The sequence below is a fragment of the Salarias fasciatus genome, chromosome 9, assembly GCF_902148845.1.
Source record: "Salarias fasciatus chromosome 9, fSalaFa1.1, whole genome shotgun sequence".
Classification (NCBI taxonomy): domain Eukaryota; kingdom Metazoa; phylum Chordata; class Actinopteri; order Blenniiformes; family Blenniidae; genus Salarias; species Salarias fasciatus.
In genome coordinates this window covers 16985759-17011822 of record NC_043753.1, presented here as the reverse complement: position 1 = coordinate 17011822, position 26064 = coordinate 16985759, and the positions used below count along the sequence as shown (strand labels likewise).

General features: G+C 44.5%; 3 protein-coding genes across 5 annotated transcripts in view; 2 read left to right on the top strand and 1 right to left on the bottom strand.

The window, feature by feature from the left end:
- dlgap1b (discs, large (Drosophila) homolog-associated protein 1b) overlaps positions 1–21313 on the top strand; it is a 71677-nt gene extending 50364 nt beyond the window's left edge. Inside the window, exons 8-12 of one of the 3 annotated variants that reach the window (XR_003932076.1) lie at positions 368–783; positions 1982–2073; positions 2675–2827; positions 3334–3653; positions 21303–21313. Coding sequence is in view for 2 of the 3 variants with exons in the window: in XM_030099704.1 (XP_029955564.1) it covers positions 368–783; positions 1982–2073; positions 2675–2827; positions 3334–3549 (877 nt within the window). In the remaining variant the exon portion in view is untranslated. Of the gene's footprint in view, positions 1–367; positions 784–1981; positions 2074–2674; positions 2828–3049; positions 3308–3333; positions 6138–21302 lie in introns of those variants that run through there. The other 2 variants (XM_030099704.1, XM_030099705.1) reach the window with 2 other exon arrangements.
- Positions 7574–12062, bottom strand: tgif1 (TGFB-induced factor homeobox 1). The gene is made up of 3 exons (XM_030099707.1): positions 11758–12062; positions 9891–10120; positions 7574–9105 (listed from the first exon to the last, which is right to left on the bottom strand). Exons 1-3 carry the CDS (start codon positions 11771–11773, stop codon positions 8410–8412), a joined length of 942 nt encoding a protein of 313 aa, XP_029955567.1. The 5' UTR covers positions 11774–12062; the 3' UTR covers positions 7574–8409.
- otud1 (OTU deubiquitinase 1) lies at positions 15681–17944 on the top strand. The gene has a single exon (XM_030099706.1). It carries the CDS (start codon positions 15944–15946, stop codon positions 17279–17281), a length of 1338 nt encoding a protein of 445 aa, XP_029955566.1. The 5' UTR covers positions 15681–15943; the 3' UTR covers positions 17282–17944.
- Positions 21314–26064: the final 4751 nt, after the last annotated feature.

The following is a 26064-nucleotide window of genomic DNA, read 5'->3' as shown; positions in this document are numbered from 1 at the left end:
CAGCAACGTAAAGACTGCGAGCCAAATACCACACGGCACGCCCAGCTGTGGAGCAGGGTCCCAGGTGTGTGTGTGTCCCCTTGTGTTTTTGTGCTGTTACTGATTGTGTATGTGCATCAGCCTAAAGCTTGTGGTGTGACAGACAACTGCACACTCTGCTGCTTCTGAATGAAACCAGGTGACAAAACATTCGCACACAAAAGACGTTCCTCGCTGCTCAGGCTATCCTTCGACATCACGACGAGATTCCTGTGATCATGGTTTCAGTTCCTCACCTCTGAACGCTAAAACATCGTAACGTAAATATGAGATCAGATCTTCAGCGTCATTTGTCCTTATCATAAGCGTGTTTTGCTTCCTCTTCCAGTTACCGCCGGATGACGCGCTCCAACAGCGTAACCACGGCGGTGCAGGCTGACCTCGACGACCCCTCCGACGCCCCCGAGCTGCCGCCGCGCCACTGCGCCACCATGCCTCGCCAGCACTCCCGCGATGCCACCACTTCCACTGTCAGCATCCAGGGCTCGGGCAACCACTACCATGCCTGCGCCGGAGACGACTACGGCGAGGTGGGCTTCGACCCCTCCATCCTGCCCCCGCCCGACCCTTGGATGGACAGCGCGCCCGAGCCTGTGGCGGAGGACCTGGAGGCCGTCGGGCGGCTGGTGTGCCCCCGCGACGGCCGCTGGTTCCTCAAGCTGCTGCAGGCCGAGACGGAGCGCATGGAGGGCTGGTGCAGACAGATGGAGCAGGATGAGATGGAGAACGAGCTGCCCGACGAGAGTGAGTCGGATGATTGAGTTTAAATGCCGCGTTGTGAGATTTCAGTCTCATTTTCACCCCTTTGTCTGATTCTGTGCTCTCCTAGCTCGGCTTGTTGCTGGTATTCACGGTATTGGACTACAATAGCTGCTTGTTTCTTTCTCAGACCCTCTGGCCTCCACAGACATACCGTGCATACTTATCAATAGGCCGCTGCTGGCCCCTGCCACACATGTGTCCTCTAGACACAGCCTGTAATGATCTCTCACACAAACTGAGCTCTCTCAGTGCTTTTCCAAGGCAACTATTTGATCTTGATATAATGCATACACACAGAGCAGCTCTGTCAGCATGCACAGGTCTAAATATGTTTTACACACACACACACACACACACACACACACACAGACACACACTCACATAGACATGGCAGACTGAGCAAACACGCCTCAGGCAGTCTGCACTGTATTTATACCTGTCCTCACTGCGCAGCTCAACTCATGTCCTGCTGAAAATGTCATTGCGTATGCAGCTAGTGTTACGCTGTTATGGTTTGAGGCAAGAGATTCTCTCACAGAACACCAAGAGCAGGAAGGCTTTCTCAAGGTTATGTTTTCCCAGATCCCACGCTACCATGTGCAGACATACAATGAATTTGAGTGTGTGTGTGTGTGTGTGTGTGTGTGTGCATTGCAGATGTGTTGCACCCTCTGTCAGCTCCTTGATTGCAATAACTTCAGCTGGAATAATGCATGCACTGTGAGCCGTCCTCCTTCGGGGTTCATGAATCAATATAACTTACCGGTCAAATATGGTTTTTGTATTCCGTCCTGTTTCTGTTAGACTCGTGACCATAGAATACGAAAAAACATTAAATAATTTAATAAATTTCGAGATCCAGATGCAATTTTAGAGAAAAAAATTAATTGGCATGTGCTATAAAAGTGTCATTTAAAAAAAAAAAAAGCAGCTCATTTGAATATTTATTTCATGTCCCTTTAATGATTTCTGTTCCTGAGAGACATGTCTAAAAGCGGAGTCTGGCACATCCTTTTTTTTTTGTTGTTGCATCACTAATGCACCTCCTCTGCTAGTGGTGCAACATGCCTGCAGTATGCGGCTCTGTGAGTAATTGCTCTGTGAATTGTGTGTATGTGTGCGTGCGTGCGTGTGTGTGTGCGTGCGTGTGCATGCCATGTGCGTCTGTGTCTTTCTGCAGTCCTGGGGAAGATCCGCAGTGCAGTGGGGAGTGCCCAGCTGCTGATGTCCCAGAAGTTCCAGCAGTTCCGGGAGCTGTGTGAGGAGAATCTGGTATGTGTCACCTCATCCTCTGCATGCTCCGCCGGCCCTCCCCCCACACTGACATCATCCTGCACAAATCATCCTGACAGGCCGCGCCAGCAGCCGCTTACTATGCATCCAGTGCAGACGTCGCATCTCTGCTGTCTTTCACATTTTTTTGAAATACACTACAACCAACAGTTTGAATGCAGCTTACTGGATTGGATTATTTTATGCTAATAATGCATTTTTCTTTCTTTTTTTCCCTCCCATTTTATTTTAAACCTTTGATCATATGCGCAAATGTTACATAATGCCATCATTCGCCATTCAGAATCAGGAAAATACGTCTTTTAAAATATATATTTGTTCTTTTTGGAGCAGTAGAGTACTGAATGGAGAAAAAATCATCTGCTAACAGATCAAGGAACCTTAGCAATCTCGCATAGTGCCAGTTCCGTGTAAGAAATATTGGAATCTTTCCAATTCCATTTAAGTCAAAGCCAATATTGTGGTGTGTGCTGCAGCTGCCGCAGAGCATCAGACACAAACAACGTCTTTGCAGAAAAAAAGAAAAGTGTGATGAGCCTATAAACAGTATGCTTTTTGTCTGTGTGTGTTTGTGTTTCAGAATCCAAACGCGCACCCGCGACCCATCTCTCAGGACCTGGCAGGCTTCTGGGACATGCTTCAGCTGTCCATCGAGAACATCAGCCTGAAGTTTGATGAACTCCACCAGCTCAAAGCCAACAACTGGAAACCTCTGACTCCCCCCGAAATCCAGGTGCAAACGGAAATATGAGACGCAATATATATATAAAGACTGAATCATCTAAGCTCAGCGCTGTTTTGGAATGCTTCACTAACCTGCATGTTATCGTTTCTGTGTGAACGGATTCGCCGTTCAGCTTAGCATGCAGACGTGTGTCGCACATTGTCCCGTTTGCCTGCCTGACGCCGCCACCTGTGTTTTTTTTTTTTTTTGTTCTGTTTGTCTTGTCGACAGTGAGCTGCTTTTGAGAAGCCTCTCTTCCCGCCATGCACCTTTCGGGGGCCTGTCCACCTCCAACGGTCTTTTACCTCACGCACTGGCCACCGTCATGCTGTCTTACTGGCACTGTGAACCATAACCTCACCGAGAATTGCATGCGCTGACGTTATGCCAACAGCAGCTTAGCCGCCGCTCTCTCTCTAACCCCGGCTGCGGTTGTGTCGCTCGTCATTTTATTTAAGCTGCAGCTCGCCGTAAGGACGCCGTCCTATGTTTTACAATGTGTTGTTCCTGTCCAGGAGAGAAGGATGCCCCCTCCTGTGCCAAAGAAGCCCCTGAAGGGCCACCCTCCCCTGGCCAGGGACCGCTCGCTGGAGAGCTCTGAGCGCCAGCGTCTGGAGGCTCGCAAGCGCCTGCTAGCTGCCAAACGCGCCGCGTCAGTCCGGCAGAGCTCGGCCACCGAGAGCGCAGACAGTATCGAGATTTATATCCCCGAGGCTCAGACCAGACTATGAGACACACACACACACACACACACACTCACACACTTACCTTCAATCATGCCTGATACACCGGGGGTGTATTTAGGGTGCTAACGTAACATAAACTCATTTTTTTTGTGGGGATAGTCATGTTGGAAGCTGTTTGAACAACAAATGTACATTAACAGTATTTATTTATTTAATTATCTATACCCCCTCAACACACACACTCCTTTTTTCCTTTCCCAGCTTCGATGTAGCACTCCCCCTCTCTCTGCCCTCGTACCTCCACCTGCGCCGTTCTCCCAAAGACGTATCCTGCTGAACCCCATTTTATAAGTGACCTGATTCTACAGCGAAAGCCTGGTGTAGCACGCAAGTGATGCTTCACATTTAAGTGATCCGGGAGCGGAGGAGCACAGAAACACAAGGGCGGCGCGTTGCACGGTCTGATGCGTTCACAAGCGAACGCTCATATAGATGATGCATCTGATCTGATCTGCTCAGATCGGATTCACCATGCCAAACGGAGAGACAAGACCAGACCCATGGACTCATTTTCTGAGTTGATTTTAATCTCAATTAAAGTGAATCTAAATTATTTAAATCAGTATTTGTTTCTAATGCTACTATAATCATACAAGTGTATTTTATTATTATTTTTTTTAATGAAGAGAACAAACCATGAGAAGGTTTTGGTTAAAAAGAAGGAAAAAAAAGACCAAACAAGGGAGAGCTTGTGACACAATTCGCCCTCTGTCTGAAAACAGGTCTTTCCAGCGGCAAGAGGTCGACCTCTGAAGCAAAGGTCGAGAGGTTAGCTGGCGCTCCAGGTGAGACGGGGCGACCTGTTGAAGCCTCTGCAAAGAGTGCAATTAACAGAAAGGATCACTGTTCTGAAATGCCACTAACCTAATCTGTGTGTATGTTTGACTGAAAGAGTGTGTTAGCACGTGTGTGTCTGTGTGTGTGTGCATTCAGTGAGAAGTTTGTTTTTAAAGTGCTTCCTATTTCCCAAGGTCTACGCAGTCCTGGTGGTGATTTCTGATTAAGGTAGCAGCATCGGCAAACTGTAAACAACCCACCCATTTTGTTTTAAACTGAGCAAAACATGTTTGTATAAAGGACACACACAGAAATGACCCGACACACACGCTGAAACACGGCAACTGATTTCAGTTTTGTCTTTTTTTCAGCGGGTTTATTCTCCGTTTTGTTTCTACGTTGTGTTCCACAGTGTAACAGACTAAGCCGAAGAAACACATACCTGGTACAATACTGGTATTTGTTCTATATTTTATTATGATATTTTTAGACCAGAAGGTTTTCTTGACAGTATTGGGACTACAGGACTGAAAAGGGACTATTCCTCCTCACTGTGTGCACTATCTCTGCCTCCAAACCAAGCAATTGTTTGAAAGTCATACAGAAAAAAACCCGAATTTCTAATATTTTGTATTCGTGTTTAATTTATTGATTAGAAGAACAATGACTGTTTATTGACATTGTGATTATTATGATTATTATTATGCACTGACTACAAGGCCCTTATACTGTGTTTGTGTTTTATTTATGTTGGTTCTTTGGCATGATCGGCACCTTTTTTTTTGGTCTTTTCTGTTTCAGTGATCAGCCTTAATTTCTAATATGATAGTTGAGCACAACAGCTGTCTCAGGGGAAGAAGTGTGTGTGCGTGTGTGTGTGTGTGTGTGTGTGGGAAAGAGTGAGAGTGTTTGTGATAGACTTCATGTGACTGTATGTGACCCGTGGCTTTTGTCTCTTCTTGTATATAAGTCCTTGCCATCAGGATAGGCCATGATCTTAAACAAACAAAATCTATCCATGCCATCTTCTTCAGTGGTGTTCCTGACGAACACCCCAGCCCGACTTATATTAACGTAACAAGGTATTTCTGTCAGCTGCTTTGAATGTGGAGACAATCCCGAGACGGTTTATAGTCAAATAGTTTTGATGACAGCGTAGCAGGACGTTGGTGTGCGGTTCGATTCTCTTTACAGATCTGAAATAAAGAAAAAAAAAAAAGGTTTGTGCCATTGGATATTCCTGCTTTTGGTCCTTATTGAACAGCTACCTGAAGTTTTATTATTGGGAAATGTTTGTGAAGGAACTCGATTGATGGTGTAACCATGTGGTATGATTTGTATTTCCTTTAGCTGGTTAATGAAACGTTTAGGCATATAACAGTAGTTCAAAATTAATGCCATTTTATGTGGATGGAACTCAATTTAGTTTTTTTTTTTTTTTTTTTTTACTTTGGAGCCTGTATTTGAATTGAATTGTCTGTCAAATAATTGAATATTTCTGTTTCTTACAATAACATATCAATATGACACTCCTGGTATAGCAGGGAGTTAGAGGCCGGGGCGTTGGAAACTCTGAAGACACTCCAGCAGTCCCGGCAAGCTTGTGATGTAGTTATATTCAGAGAAAAACATTCAGATAAACATTTGTACATAAATGAATGTTTCCCTATGTAAATGTAAACTAAGAAAAACAACATATTAAGCAGATATACATTTTGTAATTAATGTTATTACACTGTTGATGTTCTGGCACGTGTATGAGCTCTTATCAGCATTAAAAGAAATCATTGCCATAATTTTGTTGTGTTCATTCCCCCCCCCCCCCCCCCCCTTCATCTCCACATGTGCTTCCAATTGGAATATAATTAAACAGATTACAAGGTCAGCACGCCGTCTTTTTAGGGCATTTTCCTTCCGCAGAGGCGGGTCCCCATAATTAGACAGCACTCCTGGCCTCGGCTCAGCCTTGACGCTCCTTTACATGCAGCTTCTGGTTATTTGTCATTCACACATCAATCCGGCTGATGGGCGCCGTGACCGCCGCGAGGCGGCCGGAGTTAAGTGAGGGTGTGTGTGTGTGTGTGTGTGGAGGTGGTTTGGAGCAGGTAGGGTGGTGGCCCTGGGTCAAAATGTCGATTCCATCGCACTTCAAGTGGCTACCGTGCGCCTGGAGGTCTGCTTGAGAGCTTATTAGTCGTTACGTCACCCGGATCAGGTCCGGCCGCCGACACTAGAGCTGTCACTTCTGACAGAAACTGTGCAGGAAACTGGAAATGATTGCTCAACATTTGTTGATGACAAGGAGACGGAGGCCTCTGGGCACAAAACATCAGCCGCTGACAAGGCCGGGGAACGCTGACTTTTCATTTAATCGCTTTAAACGCAGAACAACTCCAGTGATACACCAATAATGAGGTTCAGTAGTAATTTACTCCTGATTTTGATTAATGAACATCAGCTGAAGGTGTTTTGATTAAAAAAAAATTCAGACAGCCTTTTGGTTTTGTCTTTAAAATCTGTGAGTTCAGTTGTTTAGTTTCAGAGCAGAGCATAATGAGTGTAAAGGCATCTGTTTAATCAGATACAGACAATAAACCCTGTTGAGGCTAATAGAGCAGGTTGCAGCAGATAACAGCTGTCTGCCAATCCTTCAACAAGCCGCTGATCTCGGCTATAAGCTTCTGTACATCGACTCCATTGAGACGCAGACTCCCATAAAACCCCGCTGGCATGAAACTGTTGACGTCTGCCGTTTGCCCGCGTTAATTTATGCGGGATTATGCTAATTCGCAGGGAGCTGTTGTAAACCTCTCGCACACAGGAATGCCTCTGAATGCCTGTGGAAAAGACACGAACGCCGCACTATTTCTGTCCCCGCGAATTCCCTTTCATTTACAGAACATTCCGGTTCAGTACGCTTCCCCTTATCCTCAAGAGATGAACCAGTAATCTTCACAAAGTTTTGCGGGGCTTACAAGGATCCAGCTCGTATAAGTGCACATTAGAGCTAAGTGATGTGAGTGATCGCACGAGGGAGAACACTTAAAGAACAACGATTGCTTCTCAAATGTAGAAAAACAAAACTTTATTTGAATCCCATGTGACCCCTATTTGCCACAAACATTGCACAGTATGAAAAGAAATCACATCATTGGGCATCATGTCACATTAACTATACACATGGTCCTATTATACATGGTTTTTTTTTCTTGTTTTTTTTTTCTTTTTTTTGGTGATTTCAAAAAAATGCTGTCTTTGTCTGGTTGTTTAAAAAAACAGCAAAAATGCAGAAAAGACATCTGTAGTGTTTTAATTTTCCAGTCCACTGGCCGTCGTTTTCGCTGAGTGATGGGATGGAGGCTCGGACTACGAACCTGCTACATTGGTCATCTGAAATATATCCCTTGGTAGGGGGAAGTAAAAAAAAAAAAAAAAAAAAACGTAAAAGAAAAAGCATAGAGGTTTTTTTTTTCTTTTAAAATCGCTAAAAGTAAATTACAAAGTCAAAACTATACTTATGAAAACACAAACATTTACTACAGTAGTGAATACATTTGTCATAGATGCCAGGAGCAAAGTATGTTTAAGACACTGAGATGACCTTCCTCTGCCTTTAGTGTGCAAACAAACGAGGCAGACCAACCACAAACTTGATCTCTGAAATGTTAAAACAACTGTGGGTGCGACCAATAAATCTGATCGGAGAACTGATTCTAGCTCTTTGCTCTGTTCTCTACAAACTCCTACAGTATAATGGAAAGACATAAAGACAGGCAGCATTTTCTCTGATAACATTTTTGGTCCCTGTGTGCAAATAAAATACACATGTAGATACATACTTATGTATATGAAATGAATAAACAACTTACAGCCAAGGCACCTCGATACTTTTCAATAAAAAAACATCCTCATCAATTTGATTGGTATACCAAAAATAGAAATGATCAGGCTTTCGTGTGTTGTTTTTGTTCTCTGTTGCGTGCGGATGAGTCACTGAACCGAGGAGTTCCGTAGTGGAGACAAAAAAAAAAGTCCGTCTCTGCTCCCTCCTCGCTGTCACTTTCTCCTTTAGGAGACCAGCTGTTTGGCCTGCAGCTCCATCTCGGCGGCCCGTTTCAGCGCCACATCCACCAGCAGCTGGAAGCCGCTGAAGTCCTGCGTGAGGTCTGGCGGGGTGGGGGGAGGGGTGTTGAACAGCCCGCTGCGGGGGCTCAAGTTGCCTTCCATGCTGGTGCTGCCGAGGATGGTGGTGGCGGTGGCGGCGGTGGCGGTGGCCGTGGCCGGTGGCGGCTGGCTGCCTCCCGGCCCCTCGTCCCGGCACCTGAGCAGCGCCTGGGCCTGGACGGCCTGCAGCAGCTCGGCCGCCTTTTCGCAGTTCATTCCCGGCGCGGCGGGGAGCGAGGTGGTCGGGCTGGCCTGCATCGCCGTGGTGACAGTGGTGTGACAGATGACGGAGGGCCGGGTGGGCATGAGCCCCGGGGAGGGGGACGTGGAGGGCGGGGAGGCTGCGGCTGGGGACGCCATCTTTCTCAGGACGGTGGGGACGGCGGGTTCGAAGCTGGAGGGGTGCAGGACGCGCTTGTCGTAGCTCTCCTCGGCGCCCGCCGCCGGGCTGCTGTGCTTCGGGGACTGCGAACTGTCAGAGAAGCTGTCGCCCGCCTTGCTGCCCTTCCTGGATATGGTGAACTGGTTGGGGTCTTTGCCATCTTTCCTCAGCATCTCGGGAAGAAGTCGCCGCCTCGCGTTAATGAACCAGTTGCACACCTGGAGCAAAGGACGAGAAGAAGCCGTGCAGTGAGAGGGCTGCTTCACATTCCACACCCACATTCTGCTTTGCAATTAAAACAAAAAAAGATCTGCTGGTATCCCCAGGTGCAGTGTGTGTGTGTGTTTTCAATAGAGGCATCAAAATGAAAGACTGAACTTCATCTATCACACACAGGAGGCTTTTAATCATTTCAGTTCATACGAGGTTAAAAACAACTAAAAAAAAAAACACAGATTGCTACTATTTCTCAAAGTAGAGACCGAACATTAACTTTCCTCGCAGAGTCTCTGACTTCTGAAGCCTGTATTTTAAATAGTTTTCAATAAAAACTAATCTCCTTTGTCACAACAGTAATCACAGTCATCTCCCGTCTTTTTTCCCCCTCAGTCCTCCAGGCTAGTCGTAACTGGCTCGGGGAGGCTTGTAGCTCTAACTATGTAAATGACTCTGCATTGTTCCCAGACAGCTGGGATGGAAAGGGGCTAGAGGGAGGGAAATTCCTGTCCAAGCGCCTCAGCCAAGCCCACAGCGCGCAGGGAGTGAGTTTACTCACGTTGTCTCATACACTTTTATGTTGCAACATCAAGCTGGTTTGGATGACCTTCAATTCCCTGTTTATGTGTCATGTTGTGTTTGCCATCTAGACAGGAAATGATTCAGTCAAGCTGACACTTGTTTCCTCTCGACTTTTACAGTGGTCTTTTGACACTCTGAGGGGGATTACTGGCAGCAGCAGCTCAGGTTATCATGTGTTCTGTTGTGTGTGTGTGTGTGTGTGTACCTGCAGTGTGGAGAGCTGAGTCTGCTTGGACAGCAGGGCTTTCTCCTGCTCCGAGGGGTAAGCGTTGTAACGGTGCTCGTACAGCCAGTCCCTGAGGATCTGCACGGACTCTTTGGGCAGATTCCCCCGCCGTTTCCTCTTCCCGCCGCTTCCCGCGCTGGACGACAGGTCCAGCGGGGCGTCCACGCTGTCCTCGTCGTCGGTCTCGCTCCCCGAAAGCATCATCAAACCTGCACAGGCGAGGAATAGAGGAGAGCCTGTGAGGGGAGGACAAAGCGTAACACAGATTCCTCTAACGTCAGCCACTCTGCAGCAGCCGCTCGCCAAACGCGAGCTGTCTGGGAGGCAGCTGATGTGTCAGAAGCAAGCTGTCAAGTTTGGCCATGTGATTCATATAAGGAGCAAGGGAGGGGGTGAGGAGGAGGAGGAGGAGGAGGAGGGTGGGGGGGGGGACTGGTCTGATGCTGTGTCAGTTATAAAACCTGCCTCAACAAATACAAACCAGACGCTGAGGGACAATCACCCTACAGGAGGGTGAGGCCTGGGGTGTTTAGGGGAAGAGTGAGATGCTTTCTTTAAAATTTGATTTTAACATTTCAAAGTTAATCAGTTTCCACATTTGAATTCCCCCTGAAAGCCACTGGCTTGTGAGGGGAAACTGAAAGTGTGTGTACTTTCTGTTATGAGTGAGGTTTCCAGCACACATCAGGAGGGCTCTCATGTGAGAAAACCCAACTCAGAAATAGATATTTCTGAGGAAAATATGTGGAACATTTAAGAAAGTTTGGCTCAAATTAAGATCCCCAGACCAGTTGTTGATCGTGTGTGAAACTCAATGTGCGAATGACAAAAGTCGAATAGCTGAATATTTAATCTAGAAAGGCTGAGCAGTGTGGACAAACTTGAAAGCAAAGAAATAAGAAAGTTCCCAAGTGTGAGCAGCCAACAGGATGAGGTAATTACGTAGGTTGGAGAGGGGAAGGGGGAGGGGAGACCTGTTGCAAATCAGCGTCTCCAGACTAAACAAAAGAATCCAGGGCTGCCTGCTTCTTTGTATGCGATTCAAAACTTTCTACACGCAAACTGCGAGTTTTGACACAAACCTAAGTTCCTCGCGAGCCCCCTCGCCCCGCGAGCCGAGCCGGAAAGTAGTTTTAAAGCGGCCGAGATGCCGCTTTCGAGAGTTTAAACAACTTGTAAGAGGCTTTCTATTGTGTGTGCGTCCGCGCTGCACCACGAGGTCCCTGAATGTAACAAGGCAACTTCCCACAATGAGGTCAGGATGAGCATTAGCCTACATTTGGATTTCCACCTAATTTAAAAGGTGTTCGATGCTCTCCCTTCCAAGATTGAGGATTAAAAGACACTAAGTATCATTTTTATTCGCTTTCGGTTGGTGAAAATGTAACATTACAAACTCGGGAACTCGCAGTGGTCGGGTAACTTTGACTTTTACCGTCGTTTAAAAAAAAAAAACAACTTAGCCACAAATGTAGCAACCGTCACTTTAATTAGTTTTTAATCGAAATGAGAGGCAGAGGGTTTTAAAATCCACTTTTATATTTCGTATGGTAAACAAACTTGCATTGTGGTTGAAAAAAAAAATAACGCACCAGGCGACATATTCGTGTTATCATATCCAGAAAACGAGTAAAAAGTCAGAAATGATGTGTAAATGTAGCATTATGGAGTTTTGACACCGCGCCAGCACATGGCAGAAAAAGCCCCCTGTCATGTCTGGAAAGGAAACAATAGACTGCATGGTTTGCATATGAGGGAAATCGCTCTGTGAACCGTTTTTCCACGGTGCCTGTGTCTATTTGAACAACATTTTCATTCATTTCCACACCAAAAACAGCCCACTTACCCTTTTTCGTCTTCATCTCTGTCCGAAAATGCGCACTTATTCCTCCTCACGCGCTGAAGAAAAATTGTCCTCCGTCTTCGTGCAGTGATTTTCTCCTTTTCTCCAGATATCCCCACGGCGTGTATCCGAATAAATCCTTATTCATCAAAACTCGCCTCGTTGCCCTCGTCCTCTTCCTCTTTTCTCCCTCCTTCCACCTTCTTCTCTCCGCGCCGTCCTTGTTTGGAGACTTGAAGGAGGGGGGTTACCTGAGATCTCTGCGTCCCTTCGGCTCCAAGCCCTTTTCTCATTGACTGTGTTTGATCCTGAAACTGGGTGACAGCTATCTTTGACAGCTGCGTGACTCAACGCACAGAGATCCTCCCACCGAGCGGCGCGGAGCAGGGGAAAAAGCTCTGACATCAGCGCGCCTTGTTCCACTGACATGGATACAGTCCGCTTCTGCCCTGAACAGCACATCCCCGACTAAAAAAAAATTAATAAATAAAACTGAAATAAACACATGAACGCACATTAGGTTGGATTAGGATGTGCAGGGACGCGGGGAATTGGGCGGGCAGTCAGAATGACAACAACAACAACAACAGGCTGCCGAGAGCACTGCGGACCTCGTGGCAACACCTACACATCAACTCACCACAAAGAGAAATCTACGTGATTGCGACAACCTGCACAAATTTCCGATTTGTTATTTGTTTGATGTCTATACTGGGATCCCTCTCGAGTTCAGTCACCTTTCTTTTTCTCTCTTTTTTTTTTTTTTTTACCACACGCTGCAGTTTGATTTCCTTTATTACTTATATTGCATCACATCTGCGGTTTACTTTCGGTATTACTCCACCTGTATGTGTGCGCCCTTTAAGATCGTGATCCCATTGTGCTTTTTTACAATCCACACATTTATAGTGTGTTACATAATTGTCCCATATTGTGTTTACGGTAATACCAACAGCTCCCCTGTTTATACGAGCCTACTGTACATTTCCCCACCCGCCTTGTTGGTCTATTCAGTTGTCTGCTGCCTCTGCAGAAAGTGAGTCGTGCTCTCGCTGTGCTATCTGTCATTTGACATTAAATATTAATGAGATTGTTGCTCCAATTTTACACAAGATGTACACTGAATGCAGCGCCAAATGAAGGTTGGAGCAACAATGGGTCCATCCAGCCTTACCCCAGCTGGAGGTTAGTGCACCATTCTGGGTTAGTAAAGACAACAGAACGACGAAGGGAGCGATCAATGCCTTCATTTGTATGCGGTGCACAACCTTGCGACAGCTGCTGTAGCGCCGTCTCTTTTGCATGCATTTGTTCCAGACAGGCGTTCAATTCGGAATTCCATTCTGAAGCTAAATGTCGCCTCCCCGTGTGTCCGCGTGGTACTGCACCCGAAAGCAACGTCAGACAGACACTCGGACTCCCTCAGGTGGTTATAATAACCTGCTGCACGATCAAACGGGAGATACAGTGAATTTATCTATTTTTTAACAAATTGTGACCTGGGGACTATATTAAATTGAGCAATACTGTACAAACAGTTTACCTCCTTTTTAAGTATATACATTATTACAGTACTGCAATTGTGTAGTGTTTTGGAATACTATACGTTTATTGTAATCTGTTCATTAAACCCTTTAATATTATGTTTTGTAACTCTTGATCCTACTCTTGGTTGAAGGGTTCTATTGACAGGGGCAGAGTATTACATCAGAGAGTTACTCTGTCATGGTCCATGCTTTACACACGTTCAACAGGCGCATACACATGACTTTGGACTGTGGGAGTAAACCAGATAAACAGAGAAAAAAACCCTCTGCACACATTGGGAGAACATGCCACCTTCATACAGAAAAGGATTCCAATGAGGAGATTATTGTTGTGAGGCAGGAGTGTGAAAAGCAGGAATTTCTTACAATCAATCCAGGTTATACAGTACTTTATCCAAATTAGGGTTGAAGGCTCAAATCCTATTACCTGTGGGCAAAGGCAGGATCCACCCCTGACATGCTGCCAAGCCATCACAATAGGAGTGTAACCATATCTATGAGACCACTTCATTTCATCCTGTTTGGACCTTTTGTACACACGACATGGACACTCCAAACTACACCATCATGTGGCCACTAGGTTGTTTTTTTCTCTCTCTAGGTAACCTTAATCATACTCAGCTACAGTTCACACAATATGGGCTACTTCACAGTTTGAATCACATTTATTAGTGATATGTATTTTTTAGGTTAACATTCGAATAGATTAGAATAGAATAGAATAGAATAGAATAGAATAGAATAGAATAGAATAGACTTTATTGATCTCACAGTTACAGTTAGATATCTCTGCTTCACATCTATAGTGTTTACAACACAAATTACCACAGTATTATTTCAGTATACTTACGTTTTGAAAGTGGATATTATTTGATTGGAATGTCAACTGTTAAAGATGCAGTTAAATCTAATTTTAAAAGTAATTCATGGTTTACATTGTTTCTGAGAAATTTCCTCTCATTTGAGTATTTGAATGGAGTACCTCTCTATTTATAAATGAGTACAATTCCAACGTGACTCTAGAATTATCCATACCCTTTTACTGGAAAAACACACTGAACATTTGTTCAGAATCTTAATAAGCAAGATCTTTTTTTTTTTTTTTACAAACGCTCTTCATTTTTCATTACAGACTGGCATCAGATGTGCAGCTGCAAGGAATTCCTCTCCTCTGAGGTAAGGTCTACACTCAGCACACACATTCTTTGCAAACACAAGTAACAAGACTCTGTTTCACACCGGACAAGCTCCAACAGTCAGACAAAGTGGTAAAAATAGTGACATGAGCAGCTCTGGCATGCCGAGGCCTGCCATTGCCAGTCAGCTAATGATGTGACACCCAAATCAATTATAAAGCTGCAATGGAGCCCAATCTTTCTGTTTTTATTGGTAAATGTCGTATTTGACGTCTTCGAGTGACTTTATTCAGCTTTTCCTGATTTATTAGTGCGGATTTAATGCGTTCATCATATGGATGGGTTCATGATGAAGGTATAAAAAGAATAATAAGATGACATGTAACATTTTTGAAACACTTTAAATAATTTTTGTTTTGACCTGTTTTCATTTTTACTTGAGAACATTTGCTAGAAAAGGTCATTTTCCCAAACAAAAGTTGTTTCCACTTGTTTGATTATTCATTTATTTCTGTGTTGATATGTTGACTGGAGTCACACCCTGTCGAGGAAAAAAAGTTAGTGAAGCAGCCAGTTTTTGGAGACCCAGTGATCTCGTGTCACGCGTGTTCCTTTCAGGGGTTTATCGTTGGACTAACCGGACTGTGACGCATCAAATCGTTCACATTTGTTGACGCGCACTGGTGCGTCAAGGCGCGTGAAGGCAGCAGGAAAAACAGCACAGGGTGGACTGGCCTTATAGAATAAAACCAGGATTCCAACTGGTTCAAGGAGAACACAAGTTGTGTATATAGTTTGAAGAAAAACTTTCAGATTTTTTTTTAGAAAGTATAAAAAACTCCGTTGTAGCTGCTTTCTTAAAATAAGTTTTTTTGTTTTTTTTTTAATAATTGACTGAAAAGCCTGTATGGTGGTCAAGTGGTTAGTATTCTCTTGAATCAATTTTAAAAAACAAGGTAAATTGATAACATTTTGTGCAAATCATATCTTTTAAAACAAGTTGACTAAAACTTTATTACATTTGGGATTTTCATTATGTCGTGAATGATCACTAGAGAAAACACGTCTTTTTTTCCTTCTTAATATAAAACACACTGAAATGCGAAATTAATTTGGACTTTGTAAAAATCGAGAGTGAAGGAACTTGGTTATGTCTCCCAGCCGGTCATTTCCAGACATTTCCAGAGTTTTATTGTGGAGGACACTGAACAGGAGGCGTTCTGGTTGTCGTGTGTTTGTGGAGTTTGACTGAGTTGGGCTGACGGGTCCTGTTACAGCTTGAAGTCTAAAATTAGGGAGGCTCCCCAACTGCAAATGACGCAAGGCGGCTAAAGCGGACGGTCCGGTGGTCTCTCTGCGTGTCAATGGCGAGGGGGGGCTCGGGACCGTGGAAACGTTCCCTACAACTCCTCTCCCGTTGATGACATGGGGCGTATTTTTAGCAGCTGTTGTCATCTTTCCGTAACGGCGCCGCGGCGGTGTTCAGTATAAAGGGACTCTTTCAAAATGCAGCTGTACAACAGTGTGCTGACACACTACCCGAGGTCGTCTCGCAAAGTTACAATAACTTTGTCCGCCGCGCCGGAGCGCCTGAACGGGACAGCGCAGAGCCCCCCCGAGGCGGACACCGCGGGACCCACGCACGCAGACACCCCGGCGACGGACGGCGCGTCTTCCACAAACATGCCTGCCTTTTCGTGCTACGAGGCTCCATCCATGAGGCCGATCTACTTCACGTCGACCGCAGAGATACTGATCCGCAGACCCGACGGGGTGGAGAGATCCGTGCCCGTTCACATCGTGAGGGAGTCCAAAGCCAAGGCAGCCTCTCCCCACCCACACAACGGAGAAGGTGTCCTCTCTGATGACTGTGAGTCCGGGGAGATCGTGGACCTGATTGGTCACCTGAGGAATGGGGTTGATGAGCTTTTCCAAGACTGTCCAGAACTTGATGGAAATCAGCTTTTCGACAGCGGTGAGCTCAGAGAGGATGGATACAGGAGAGCAGTGGGGGGTTTGGTTGAGGATGAGGTCGCTTCACTGAATAATTCTGCCATCAGAAGCAATGGGTGGTCTTCCTTACATGAAAATGACTTGGTTGACCTGGAGGAGGCTCAGCCTCAAGACCTTATCAAGGAGGATTTCAGTGATATGAAGAGTGGCAGACTTGCCCAAGCACAGAATGAAAGACGGCCTTTTGAGCTGAGCGTTCTGCAAGAGTGTCCTCCTCAGAGGAGCCAGGAGAGAGGGGACATCAGTGACAAAGTCACCCGCTATCTGGCTGAAATGGAGAAGCAAAATAAATACCTCCAGGAGAGGCAAAAGTACAGGTACCACATCATTCCAGATGGCAACTGCCTCTACCGAGCTGTGTGCAAAGCCACGTACGGGGACCAGGCCAGACACGGGGAGCTGAGGGAGCTGACGGTGCACCACATCGCCGACCACCTGGACGAGTTCAACCCCATCATCGAAGGCGACGTCGGAGAGTTCCTGATCAACGCGGCGCAGGACGGCGCCTGGGCCGGATATCCGGAGCTCCTCGCCATGAGCCAGATGCTGAACGTCAACATCCACCTGACAACCGGAGGGAGCTTGGAGAGCCCGACGGTCTCCACCATGGTGCACTATCTGGGGGACGAGGACGCTTCCAAGCCAGCAATCTGGCTGAGTTGGCTCAGCAACGGTCACTACGACGTCCTGTTGGACAGATGTTTCCCAAACCCAGAGTATGAGGACTGGTGCCGACAATCACAGATGCAGCGGAAACGGGATGAGGAACTGGCAAAGTCCATGGCGGCCTCATTATCGAGAATGTACCTTGAAAAAAATGGATGTGTGTGAAAGAAATGCTGTACTGAGAATGAACACTTACTTAAGAGGTGATGTTTGTTTGGTTTCTACAAGTTTTAAATTATTTTTGTAAGATTTTTACGAGTGAAAAGAAGTGCAGTGCACATACTTTTGGTTTTTTTGTACATGCCAGCATTTCCAAGTTCATGGCAGTTGAGTTGAAAAGTGTTCGAATGTGTGTGAGCCTGTTCTTCTCAGTAGGATGTGAGTGGATTTTCCTATTTCTTTTTAGAACTTTCTAAATTACTATATTTATTTGCCTTTCCTTATAAGACTATTTTTCTATGACTACACTTTGGTGGCTTTTGCTGAAGAATTACAATATTGATAAAGCCTGGTTTGCATTGTACTTCCCTCTACATATCAGTTTAGGTACTCTCTTTTGCACAAAGGTCCTATCAGACTAGTTGAGAGTTTGAATTCAAGGGTTCATTTACAGTTATTCCAGATGCTTTTTTTTTTCTTCTTCTTCTTGAGATTTGTTAAAATATTTGAAATAAAGTTCCGAGGAAACTTGACCTGCAGTGACTTCATACTAAATGTGCCTGGACTTCTCCTTTTCACTCCATTGCCTGAAATGTTTTTTTCCCTTCTTCTTTCAATAAGTTGTCTCCTGTGTCATCTCATCTGGGGAAGTTAATGGAATAAATTCTATCGAGCAATATGAACTGAAGTTGTCCTCACTGCTGGTGGTCCCAAAGTGAAAAGTAGTGTTTGGAATTTACAACATAAAATGACCCAGCGACCTGTCATTCAGGTCAGACTGCAGGATTCGGTGTATTAAGTGACAGTGGTCTCAGTACACTGAGCACAAGGAATTCAATCTGTGTTGAAGCTGGAATGAAAGTGAATAAGGGACTTTCTCGGTATACACAAACACTGCCCTGTCCTCTGGCAGGTGTGGATTTATTCTCTTTTATTTTCAGCGAGCCATGTTTTCAAGGTAATGATTATATCCTGATTACAGCTTCATTGTTCATCCACACAACACAGCTTTATTTATACTAAATTCTACAGAGAGCTTATATCTCCCCCTGCTGGCCATCAGAGTAATTACAAAAACATTAAGCAAGGCTTCACCATGCCATATGCTGTCACTGCCAATGACTGTGGGATGAGTAACCCCTTAAAGTAATTGCTTCTCTGTTACAATAAGATTAATTCAGCATGGTGACATTTAAATCTTGGAAATGCAAACAGGGATTTTCTCCCCATGTGAAATTAAGTCATGCCTCTGATGCTATTGGGCAGCTAATTTTAACAAAAGGTCACATGAAAAATTACCTACTATGCAGAGCCGAGACATAGTTTGATTTGTTCAGTAATAAAATTATCTCTTGATGAAAAGCAGTTTGTTCCACTGTTATGAAAGGTCACAGTTGTTCTGCACCACTTTTGCACAGTTTTTCCCTGTCTGGCCGTCATTGTTCAGTTCTTCTATATTTCAAGTTCAAGCAGATATAAAGGGCCATGTATGGCCCCTGGACCTTATGAGGACCTGACTTAAATATCTGGAAAGGTTTGCTTTTCTAATCTACCACCAATAGCTGGGACAGTATTTAAATGTCATTTTATTTCAGATTTTTCTTTCTTCCTTCCCACACACAGGTTCTGTGTGTAAAACATTTAGAAATAAGTCATTAAAAGCAATGGCATCATAATATATAACTGCCTGTCATTAAAAAAAAAAAAAAACATTTCAGAATACATAGTAAACACAGCTGAGGTTTTGGCAGTGACTGAAACACCGCCCCCCCCCAAACAAACAAACAAATAAATTAATAGTTTACTGTCACCTCAAGTACAAATCTGTCATTACTTTATAATTTTACATGCTGCAAATGAAAAACTGCTGATGAAATATTTGGCAGGTGATCATTAAAATCCACTTGGAAATTCACCCTGATGGTGAAGAGTGCACCTGGAGCATTTTTTTTATTTATTAATATTTGACATTGTATTCACAGATATAGTAGTATTACTTACTTTATTCGGTTCATAAACTGACTTTTAAATCAACATGCAGTGCATTGTGTGAAAGTTTAGGTCGTAGTGTTGTTGAGGGGCAGTCCGCTGTGCTGTGGGTGTTGCTCACTTCTTCCGTTAGATGGCGCTGTAACCCCCCATATACCAAAACAAAGTTACTGCACTGTGAAAGGCTTTCGATTTTCTTTTAATTGGCTCTACAGAATGAGACTACTGCACTTTTGGTGTTAAATTGACTGTGTACTACTGAGAGTGAGTTGAAAAAAAACATTGTAACATCGTTGAATGATTGGGTTGAAGATTATATTGTTGCCACAAAGTTGTTGGATTATTATTTGAATAATTAATTTCAGAGATGATCCACTTCTATTTTTTTTGCTTCACGATTTATTCAGCTTCAAATACATGTTTCACTTCATCCTACAATAAGATATGGCGATCTAACATCTGCACGTGCGTCCAGCTGTGAACTTTATCATCGGGTCATTAAAGCTTTGAAGAGGTGACGTAACGCTGCGGCGTCGGACACGCGGAGAGAAAAAGTTTATGTCGAGTTATTTTCTCTAATGCGGCACCGAGGAAGCGCTCGGGTCCGTCTGCGGTCCACCGTGTCTCCCACGGACCATAAAGTCCGCTGAAGGAGCGCGGAGGGCCGGAGAGAGCGCTTCGCCGCAGTCCTGGCACACCGTCAGAGAGCGGCACAGGGCTGGAGGTCTCCGACGCACGCACGCTCCCCTCCGGTGGTCGCACTGTGCGTGTGCGTGAGACACGCGGACGGACGGATACGCGCTCACCTCCGCGAGCGAGTGCGTGAGTGAGTGAGTGAGTGAGTGAGTGCGTCGGAAGTTACCGGATACTTTGTAACGAGCCCGCAGAGGAGCGGCGCAGCCTGCGGTCCTTGTGGCTTTGACCCGAGAGGCGCTTCCACCGGACATGTCGGGACACCGGGTGCAGTTCGCGGACCTTCCTCCGACTGACCACAAAGGAAGTCCCAGATTCCACAGTGAGTTAAAAATACTGAAGTATGCTGACCTTCATTTATCTACAATGCTAAGATAAATGAGAAACTCCTCGGGAACTGCAGTTTTGTCTGTGAAGTTTAAACTTCTATTATTTTTTTACAATAATTAGAAATCCTATTATTATTAATTCCAGAGATTCTCAACTGTTTTTCTTTAAACTTCCATGATTTCCTTATTGTAGAACAATTGAAGATGCCACTGAAGCTCCCTATTGAGGAAAATAGTTATTGTGGTCACAGAATGGGATATACATTATAATATCTCCATTGTCCAAATGCTTTATGTTGGTCTCATGCTGTCATGTGTTTCTCATGGATGACATGAAACGGACCTCTCACCTGTGAGCCACTGCGTGGCCATTAGTGATGTGATTGGTTTCCATTTATTACACTTATCAGAAGTGGCAGTTGCCCTTTATGTGCAGCCGCCAACTTTTCTCTCCTCAGCTCTCCTCACAGTGAGCGTAACACTCCTCGTGCTCTGCTTGAAGTAAGGTGGCACTCACCTTGAGCTGCGATAAGATCCCACAGCTGCATCTTGTATGAATGGGAACAGAGCAGGGGCCAGATGAGGGTTTTGTGCTTTTTGAGGGTGTGCTGCTCCTGATTGCATGCAAGGTGTGACCGAGTCAGCCGTGCTTGTCACTGACACTGCATGCTGCAGTGTATGCACTACAGCATGAGACACAGGGAAACCGGGCTCATCTCCATGGTGACAGGTTGAGTGACAGAGCACGTGAACAAAGACGCAATGGAAAATTGCCAGTTTTGCTGCAAAGCCCTCCAAAAGAGTGCATCTGTAGAACTCTGTGAAGCCGCGGCAGCCCGCGTGCTCGGCTGTGATTTGTGTCGGCGATGGCAGCTCTAATGGCAATTTAATGTGGTTTCCTGTCACATTAAGTCAGTATGGGCATGAACAGTGGGATGGGAGGTGCTGACGCTGGATGCAGGTTAATCTCAGATTGTATGCAGGCCAGGGTGAGGTGTGGAAGGACACAGCAGCAGCTAACCACACAATCTGACTCAGCCCATCCGCATCTCTTTCTTTTCTTTTTTTTTCTTGCTGCTGAGAAGCAGGTGACGGCAGGGTCAAGTTTCAGTCCGTCCCTTTCTTTCTGTCTATCTGATGCACTCACTTGCATGATCCTGCTCATAAGCGTTCCTGGGTCAAGGCTATCCTCATCTGGTGCTCTTATTTTCCTGACCTGAACCTCTCCAAGGTAAAAGGGCAAGTCTAATTCAACATTCAGTCATTGTATTACGGTCATCAAATCAACCCCAGCAGCACAACATCACTCTGTTCATTTTCATCCTCATTAATGAAGGTGATCTTAGTGCCATGTATCAGAAACACTGCTGCAGTTTGAAGAACACATATAGAATATGTTTTGACGCTGTTGAAGACGTGGAGCAGTTTCTGCTTCGGTGTGAACGTCAATCCATCTTCTGGCTCTTCGGCATTCGGAGTGCTGATGGGAGCAGACTATGGGCGGAGGCAGGGCACAGATGAAATCAGAGAACCTATAGAAGAACACAGGGAGGCCCCAAGACCAGCAGAGTAAACATCTTTCACTTTGATTTATTTCATGGATATAATTTGATTGTAAGAGTTTTTTCAGTTGCATCGTGTCCTTGAATCTTGAAGGTGTGTCTAATAGACTCAAGTTAGTTTTACCAGTTGTATTATTCATAGTTTTAACAGGTTGACAGTAGCTAGTGTGTGTTAGAGTCAGGCGAAGAAATGAAAGTCAAAACTGCAAAGAATTTTGTGGACATTTTAAGAATCTAGTTAAATTAATTCTTTTGGATGTAATCTGAGATTACAGACTTACAAAAAGACTTTTCGTCCCTTTGTTCCTCCTCATTTTCATAATGTTCACTTCTAATACGTCGACCTCTGCCGTTACTTCACGAGACACATTTCTTTAACTGAGATTGTCTTTCAGATTTTTAATTCAATTTGATAGTTTGAATTCAGTGAGATTAATATACGTTTCACTGATTTAGAGGGCTTATATGTGCTCTGGGAGGGACTGACTGTAGAGCTGCTCCTGGAGTGAGTAAGACAGCGACGTATCTCTCAGTAAGCTGCTCTGCATCTCCGACAGCTGCAGTCTGAGCCATCTTGTCCGTCATCGCAGGCTTTCACCAATATTTGAAGATCATATCAGTTTCAAGATATGAACCTCATATGATCAAGATGTCTGGGGTGATGATAATCTCTTTTGCGTTCCCATCGGTGTCGTACCATTTCTTAAACAGAGAAGTTAGAAAACATGTCCAATATGTTTCACTCTTTGCCGAGCCAGTTTTATTTACAATTGTTGTAAGTTCATAAAACCTCATCGACTCCATTCTGTTGTCTCACAGCAAATTGCATTCATATTAGTAATGATGGCAGCGTAAGTGCAACACATTGATAAAACTGATTGTGTGAAGTTGTCTGTGTGTGTTAGCTTGTCGTCAGCGGTCGTCAGCGGGGTTCGGCTCCAGGAGATGGATGGATGGAGGTTTTATCTAAATGTTATGTCGATTCGTTATCTATAATTCTGTTTGCAAAGTCGTCAGAGAATTGGGTTGAAACAAACGAGCCAACAAACATTTATCCGTGATAAAATGAAGACACCATCAGCCCATTAGCACTCAGATGTTCTTTTTTGCTTCAGCCTCTGATAAACCTACTTTGTTTTAGTTACTTATCTGTGTTTTTTTTTTTCTTAAGATGTCAGGGACAAACTGTGAACATGGCTGCGTATTAGCTCACTCTGTCACTTTGTGAATGCCTGAGGAATATGGCAAACGCCGTGTCGGAATGATAATCACAGAAAGTGCTTCTTTACCAGCTCAGGAATGCAGATGGTGTCCGTGCCAGCGTCAGGCTTTACAAACCAGGGGGGGTGGATGCTGTCTCCGTAACTAATAATTCTGTGTGAAAACAAATCAAAAAGACGTGAAGGTGGGGATGACACACAGCATTAATTTCCTGAGACAGGTCTTCTATAGATAGTTCAGTCTTCGCTATTAATGTCATCCCTTAACTTGACTTGGGCTAAGTGTGAAATGCCATGTCTGGTAGGCTGATCTCCTTTGATAGCCTCTTGAGATGATCCTTCTGGAAATAGCCAGGAGCCGGAGATGCTAAACAGCTGTTTTCACTATGGATTAAAAGCCTGTCCCTTAAGGGCTCTTAAGTTCCCTTGGAGTGTAAAAGTAAAAGATTTAAGGGTAGGCTGTGGCCTTCTTCGGCTCGGAGTAATACGCTGTTGTTTTTCCAGCTTTAACTCTGGAAGTTTCTCAGTCTGATTAAAGGCTGCAGCCTTGAGTTGAAATCCACTTTGATTTTCGATGCCCAAATGTGGGCATGCTTTCATATCACAGCTTGTGTGTAAGAAGTTTAGTTGACGGGCTGTTTTATAAGTCAGCAACACACCAAAGAGGTTTATTCATCTTTGAGAGAAGCTGGTGTTTTGTTTTTGGTTTTGTTTTTAACAGCATTTGATGAGAAAACTGCGAAGTCTGAAGACGAAGACTTTTCTAAACAACGTCATACACCGTCGGACAATTTTTCATATGTACTTTTGCTGTTTTTGATCTCTGTTGCACTTCATCCGCTTTCTGGCAGCCCAGTTATTTCCTATATTTGCTCCAGTGTTACATTTTCCACAAAGTGAAAGCACCCTTCTTAAAAAAGTAATCATGTTTCCTCCTGTCTCGCCACATTTTCCACTTTCATCTTATTTATGAGAATGGGAGACTAAAAAAGAAAATCAGAGACCTTGTTTCAACTGACCAACACTAAAGCAAAGATACAATATTTTGTGATTTAAACAAGAGACTTTTCTTGTGGAGATGATGGTGTCTCAGGGGTCTGCACCACGAAACGTTTTGTGTCTAATGAGCAGTCCTTTCTCTCCTGACGGCTGACCTCTCCAGCAGCAGGACACCGGTGTGATATGGAGAAGAACCAGATGTTTTCCCTCTTTACGTTCAGGTTATATTTCTGTAAATGATTTTCCCCCGGTCTTGAAGTTCTTGAAGAGAGAGCGAGGACGTATCCATCATTTGGCTGCGGCAGCAGTGCAGGATTTCACCACCTCAGTGTGAGAAGAAAAGGGAGATAATGAAGTTCACCTGTTCCACAGCAACAAGTGACACACGGGCCTCTGAGCACAAAGCATTTCTCGCTCCTTATTGGCTGCTGCTGCTGCTCTTTTGTCCTCTGTGGGATCACCTGAGAAAAAAAAAAAAAACTAACATGTCTGTCTTATTTATAGTCATCTTAAACTCTGGCAGGATCCGGGCTCTGATAAGACACAGGTGGGATTGTACGTTGTTAAAAAGACGACTCCCACAGCTTGCCACAGACCTCGGCGCAGTTGTCATTCATCCACCCCGAGCAGCGCTCTTCAAATATTTGCACATCTTTATTGGTGATTTGAGAGCGTCTGCCCGCGTTTCTGTGCTGTTGGGACGCAGGATGTAATAACGCACATCGTGTACTCCCCGAGCGCTAATGATGGCAGCCGCCGCGCCTGATCGCATCGCCTTGTTCGAAGGAGCAAAGGGAACAAAAAAAAAATTGGTTTGGACACAGATGAGTGAGGAGTCAAATAGCCTCTCTTTGATGTTGCGGAGAGGTCATGTTCAAAGGAAGATATCAAATGGTATGCGGGGGGAGAAAATGAGGTGGTGTTTATGTGTGTGAGGATGTGCACTGGTGCCTTATATCTGGTCTGTGTTTCAGTGTTTACGCATGTTGGGGCACCTGATAATTAGGCTTATCTCTTGCTTACCTTCAGCCTCCGTGCTGACGCCATTGAGTCTTATACTCACCGTGATTGTAATGACTTCGCGAATCAATGGAAAGATCTCGCACGCCGCCACAGAGGTCAGCCTCAGCAAACACGCATTAACACAGGAACCCGTGTTTCCAAAGACAGGACATTTAATCCTTTTTTTTGTGTTAAGGAAACATTTGTACTGTTTTATAATGAAGCTCACATCTGTCTTTTAAGTACATTCAGGGTATTCAACAAAGATCAGCTTCAAGTGCAGACTTTCAGCTTTATAGAATGGGTACTGAGCAGGCATTTTACTCGCTGGAGACAAAACTGTTGGGAGAATACCCCCAAGTACAAGCAGGGAGATAAAACAGCTGCAGTGTAGGCCTGACGGAGCGTCTGTCCACGTCTATGGGTTCGAGACTTCAGGCTGTCATCGATTGCAAAGGAGCTACTGCAAAAAATATGAAGTGACAATTTGATTAATGATTATAATAATTCCTACAATTACTGGCTGGAGGACACATATAAAACGTGTTGTCATTTCTTCACCATTCACCTGATTTAGGTGTAAAGACCTTCAAATTAAAGCTAAAAGACTGAACTTTTTATTGTTTCATTTCAAATCAACTGCGGTGGTGTACAGCGCTGAAACTTTGAATATGCAGTCCACACGACTGACAATATAGCCTCATACTGTTTTTAAAAACCTCTGCGCAGTCAACGAAATCTCCATAGTTCATGTTAACCTTGGCCTTCGCCTTGATTCTTAAATACATAGGAATGAGAATAATGATCAGATAAGTTATAAAAACATTAAACAAAAAGCAGAGGAACCACAAAACGGACTCACTGAGGTTCCAGCAAAACATTTATTTTTATTGAACAGTGTCAAATAGATTAACAGCTCAGGAAACAGATGCAATATGAATGTTTGCAAATTCAAATTTAAATTTATGCAGCAAATCCATTACGCACCAAATACA

Bases quoted from the DNA above. Each gene is read 5' to 3' on its own strand.
- tgif1 (XM_030099707.1), bottom strand. The intron at 9,106-9,890 runs GTACACACACAC...CCTTTGCTCCAG, and splicing joins CTCAGCTCTCCACACTGCAG to GTGTGCAACTGGTTCATTAA.
- otud1 (XM_030099706.1), top strand. From the start codon at position 15,944: ATGCAGCTGTACAACAGTGTGCTGACACACTACCCGAGGTCGTCTCGC.